Source organism: Oryzias melastigma, linkage group LG17 (genome assembly GCF_002922805.2).
Source record: "Oryzias melastigma strain HK-1 linkage group LG17, ASM292280v2, whole genome shotgun sequence".
NCBI classification, from domain to species: Eukaryota; Metazoa; Chordata; class Actinopteri; order Beloniformes; family Adrianichthyidae; genus Oryzias; species Oryzias melastigma.
This window is the reverse complement of record NC_050528.1, coordinates 142,584-147,809: the sequence shown is the minus strand read 5'-3', so window position 1 is coordinate 147,809 and position 5,226 is coordinate 142,584. Positions and strand designations below refer to the sequence as shown.

Genomic DNA, 5,226 nt, shown 5'->3' with positions numbered 1-5,226 from the left:
GCTCCTGATGGACTGGATCATAATGCAGCCTGACGCCTGCAGCTGTAGGCCATGCAGGCCGGCTGCTTCAGGATCGTCTGATGTTCTGGATCGGATCTCTGAGAGGACAGGAAGCTGCTTCAGGTTCTGATCAGTTCTGATCGTTTGGGTCTGACTCCAGACTGAGGGAGAGAAGAAAACTGATGAAAGCTAAATATGTTTCTGAAACACAAACCCACTGAAGCTGGTGATAAGCTCCAACATCTCCACGGTTCTGATCTGTCAGGGTCATTGAGGTGTGAAGGCAGCAGAACCGGGTCGGCCGTCGGATCAGGCTGCTGCTGCTGCTGCAAAGCCGTCATGTTCAGGCACTTCCTCTGCAGACAGAAAGGCCCCCGGGGGGGCGGGGAGCGATTACAGGCGTCTCCATGATGATAAGAATCTCTGAAGATCCTTCCTGCTGCTCTGTGGGTCGACGCCGCTCCGAGGGCAGGTTCTGCTGCTGCGGGGGGTGGGGGGTTCCTCCCGTCAAACCACCAGCATGTAGGAAGTGACACCGACAGAGACATCATGGTTTCATTTACACTGTTCACCAGACAAACCTGTGATGCTTCCTGCAGAACCACAGCAGGTCACAGGACCGGTTCTGAACCCAACACCGGTTCTGAACCTTGAACAGCTTCTGAACCCACACCGGTTCTGAACGCTGAACCGGGTCTGAACCTTCCACCTTTTAATGAACCCGGTTCTGTTAAAGACACAGAGAACGTTCCAGGATTCATTTCAAACATTTCCTCCTGAAGTCCAATAATGTTTTATCTCCAGCGACATGTTAGCTAGAACCCCTACAGAGTCTCTTGTTCACATGTGCTTGTATGAAGATGACGGTAAATGTAGAGAATCCAGAACCAGGTGCAGAAGTTCAGCGGTGACCCTAAAGGTCATGAAGGTCAGAGGACCGAGGGACCGACGCTCCGGCTCTGAACGGATCTTCTGGTGTTTGCAGTTCTTGTGCCTGAAGAACATCCGGACGTTCCTGACTTGCTGCTGTGACGTGTTCGGCCTGAAGAAGAGCGACCTGTTCGACGCCTTTGACCTGTTTGATGTCCGAGACTTTGGAAAGGTAACGTTCGTCCTCGTCTCTGGTCTCCTGTCCGTGTTTCAGGCTTTCTGCTGCCGTTTGGTGCAGATAAACAGACGTTCTCTCCTTTCGTCAGATTGTCATCTGGTTTTCAGCTCAGCACTTTCCTCACGTCTGACGTTTGGGTTTCCGGTCTCGTCGGACTGATTACGGTTTTCTCTTGTCTGCTTAAAAACGAACGTAAAGTTGTTCAAAAATGTTGTTGTTCTCAGTGGAAGTCACGTGTCCTTCAGATGCTGCACACTTCAGGAGTTTGACACAAAATAACACAACTCCGGTTGTTTATGTTGAGTATATTCCTCCATCCTTCAACGGTTTGATGAAGTCAGAATGTTCTCCTGGTTCCTCAGTACTCTGGGCTGAATGTAGAAAACAGCATCAGGAGAAGCTTCTTTACGGGCGACGGTTTACAGGAGCAGATCAATGAGCGGTTCTGACGGGTTCTGTGAGGAAACCTGAACACTGACTGGTTCATCATCTCTGCCCGGCCAAAGGCTCCTCTGGCGGCTGTACGCTGTACCACAGCAGAGGGGCTCAGTCTGCCTTGAGCGTGTTGACTCTGATGGGACTGAAGAAGCAGAATGATGAAGGAAATCTCCACAGTAAACATCTGAAACACGTCAACGTTCTTCCTGCTGTTCTCATCGCTGAAGGTTCTGAAGAGTCCTGACATTATTGGACCTCGTCCAGGCAGCTTCCTATCTGCTGTTCTCCTGCGCAGTGGTTTCAGCTCAGAGTTTGGTGACCAGCTCAGAGTTCAGGTACCATCAGTGTTAATTTCGTTGCCGCAAAAATGTTCGTCATCGTCTTCGTCAACATTTGTCACCCAGCAAAATGAAATGAAAATGAAACAAAAAGTCCGTTTCAGACGCGAAAACTTTAACTAAACTGATAGACATTTTCGTCAACAAATAAAAAACGCTCTTCGAAGACGACGTCCAATCATAACGACTGCTGGTGGAGGTGGGCGGGAGCAAATGCAAAGCCATCCAATCAGAACACAGAGTCCTGGAGCGCCGGGAAGACGCTATTTCAATAAGCTGTGTCTGTGATTTAGGTGACAAATTCTACTCCAGGTAGAAAAAGAAGAGTACTTAAAAGGACAAATTTTAGTTTTAACGCGACCCTCAACAAGACGTTGTGTGGAGCGACCATCACAGGCAAACACACAAAAACCTGAGGCGACGTTTGCAGACAAGCCAGCCTGAAATCCAGCAAAGGTAAACATACAAACACGATTATTTCCAGATGGTGGAATCCGAATTCTCCCCGACCTTCTAACTGTTGTGGGGTTTTAAAGGGGAGGATTTTCTGACATGGTTTGCTTTAAACAGTTTGTTTTTCGCCAAGCTAGCTAGCTCTGCTGCTGCACGCCGGAGCTTTTCTTCACGTGGATGAAGCTCTGAAGCTCAGAGGTGTTGTGTATTTCGAAGTGCTAGCAGCTCCACAAGCAGTCACCGGTCTAATCTCCAACTCCATCACGTCTTACATGACAACAGCGCCCTCTATTGGCTGGCGGCGGTATTACAACAAACCACATATGCTGGTCATAGAAAATGACATGTTAGGACAGCGGTCGGCAGCCTTTAACAGGAAAAGAGTCTTTTCTGCTCATTATCTACTGATCAGAACCTACAAGGAGCCACATTGTCTTACTTTTTGCCTTTAAGAAATTTGGATTTGCTTTCATGAACTTTTTTTTTTCAAATAATAAATATAAATTATGTCAGGATAGCTAGCAACTAATGTGCAGCACAAGATATCTGCTTTTAACTCATAAAATATCAAACTTTTTACCAAAGTTTGGCATATAAATCTGTTCATTCTGGAGGTAGAGTTGATCAGACAAGACGTCTTCAGGTCAACAGGATGTAAAAACCTACATAGTTTATCATCTATGTGAACCTCAGACATTTATAAAAGTAACTGATCTAAATTCAATAAATGTTAATTAAGTAATTCTTACTTAAAAAAATGCTGTTTTATGTTTCTTTTATTTTTTGTTGTTCTTTTTCTCCTCTCTGTCCTCAGCAGTCTTACACTGCTGGGTTTTGTTATTTTAGTTTGGGGTTGGACCTTGGTAGTCTTAGTTTGTTTTATAGTTTCTTTTCTTTTGGTAGTTTTGGTGAGGCAGCCATTATCAGGAGCTGCTGACTCTGACGGCCGACATGGCGGATCAGCCGTCTCCATGACTTATTTATCCACCAAAGATCCACCATGGAGAGATCAAAGAGCCTCATGTGGATCTGGAGCTGCAGGGTGCAGACTCCTGGTTAGGACAGCTCACTCCTCGTGAGGGTTTTTTATGTTGACATTTATCACAAATGGGATGGAGTTATAATTTATTTTTGAATGCGTTTTAAGTTGTTGAAGCTGAATTTGCAGAAATGACAAGTTTTGGAAGCAAAGTGAAGTCAAATGTTTTTTTTTTTTTTACAACTTAGTAAAATCTCAGTGTTATTCGTACTTAGTAAATTTCACAAAAATGCTTTACTTTTACTGAATATTTTTGTCAACTAAATATCTACTGTAATTTAGTCGACTAAAATTTGACTAAAATGAATAGAATCAACATGACTAAATTGCGACTAAAACTAAATCTTATTTTAGTCAAAACACTACGACTAAAACTAATTAAAATTTGTTGTCAAAATTAACACTGTTACCAGGTCAGAGTTTGGTTTGTTATGATTTTTTTGCTATGTTTTTATTTTTTCATTGAATGCAATACGCTACCATAAAAAATATATCAAAAATAATTTTAAAAAACACCTTAAAAAACACATTAGGAGGCACAAAGTTGACCATATTTTTGAGCATCCACGAACTTTGCTGCTTTGGCACAAAATATTTTTAATTGTTATTAGTAGAGCTGTCGGGCGATTCAATTTTTTAATCGCGATTAATCGCATTTCCAGAGTTAACTCGCAATTAATCGCAAATTCATATGTGGCCTTTTTTGGGAAAAAAATGTGTGCTCCGTGGTATTTAGCAGTTCTACAGTAATTATGAAAACAAGAACGACAAAATTAATAGTTTTCATCAGAAATACTTTATTTTGTAACATTGTATTGAGATAAACTTTCTTAACAATAAAATGCTGTAACATAAAATGCCTAACAAAAGCCCAAGTCCAAGTGAAGGGCATTTTAAATTCTAAACTTCAGTCAACGTTCAGTAAAATAAAATAAAAACATCCAAAATAACATTTCCATAACACTTTCATGTTCATTTTTTGTCAGGACCAAATCTTTTCCTCCTCTGCTGAACTACAGTAATAAATGAAATAGAGATTTATCATTTCAAATTAACTTTTGTTTTTTAAAACATTAAAGACTGAGAAAAGCAGGATACACTGTGGATAGTTTGACAGTCTGTTACTGCCGCCGCGTTCTCTGGCTGCAGCTCGATGCAGCGACGTGTCCAGCGGAGCTCACGGATGAATATGCCGGCAGACAGACCGCTATGCTGGGGCTGGATCACGCTTAAACCTCCAGAACATTTAAAACGTCCCCCGGTGAGCTTGCTGTTCGGAACGTCGGGGGTCCGCAGCTCTCGGGACGCGGCGCCGGTACCACCAGACGTGGTACTGGACGCGAACCGGAGCCGGGTTGTGGCAGGAGCTCTCTGGGTCCTAGCGCCGGGCCGGTTCTAGCTAGCAGCTCGGAGGTTGGAGACCCGCCTGTGATCTAGTGAGAGCAGCCGGTGAGTTAAAGGGCGGGACGCCTGGGCGGTGTGGAAAGGCACGTATGAGAAAGTCCGCGATTAATTAGTCAAAAAAAATGTCGGCGTCAAGCACACGTCAGATTAATGCGTTTTTAACGCGACAAATCTGACAGCCCTATTTTTTTATTTTCAAATTTCTAACAGTAAACCTCTCGTTAAGGGGATATTTTTGGGAAACATTTTTTAAATTGCATTTAGGTGAAAATCTGGATACTGCAGATGAAGTCAAAAAAATGACGCACAAATAGTCGAGATGATGTCAGCATGAGCTGTTCCCCCTCATGGGTCCACTTCCTGTGCTGGCCGGTGTGGGAGGAAGCACTTCCTGCTGTGGAACAGGACCGATACCGCCTTACAGACTTTGCTCTTCTTTACGTTGT

At 43.7% G+C, this 5,226-nt stretch overlaps 1 protein-coding gene across 1 annotated transcript in view; it reads left to right on the top strand.

The window, feature by feature from the left end:
- Nucleotides 1–5,226, top strand: part of LOC112147635 (guanine nucleotide exchange factor VAV3) — a gene marked incomplete in the record, with an annotated part of 47,836 nt that overhangs the window by 1,105 nt on the left and 41,505 nt on the right. The window contains 1 exon segment of the mRNA XM_024274159.2: nt 986–1,102. Within this exon segment, the coding sequence (XP_024129927.1) occupies nt 986–1,102 (117 nt within the window).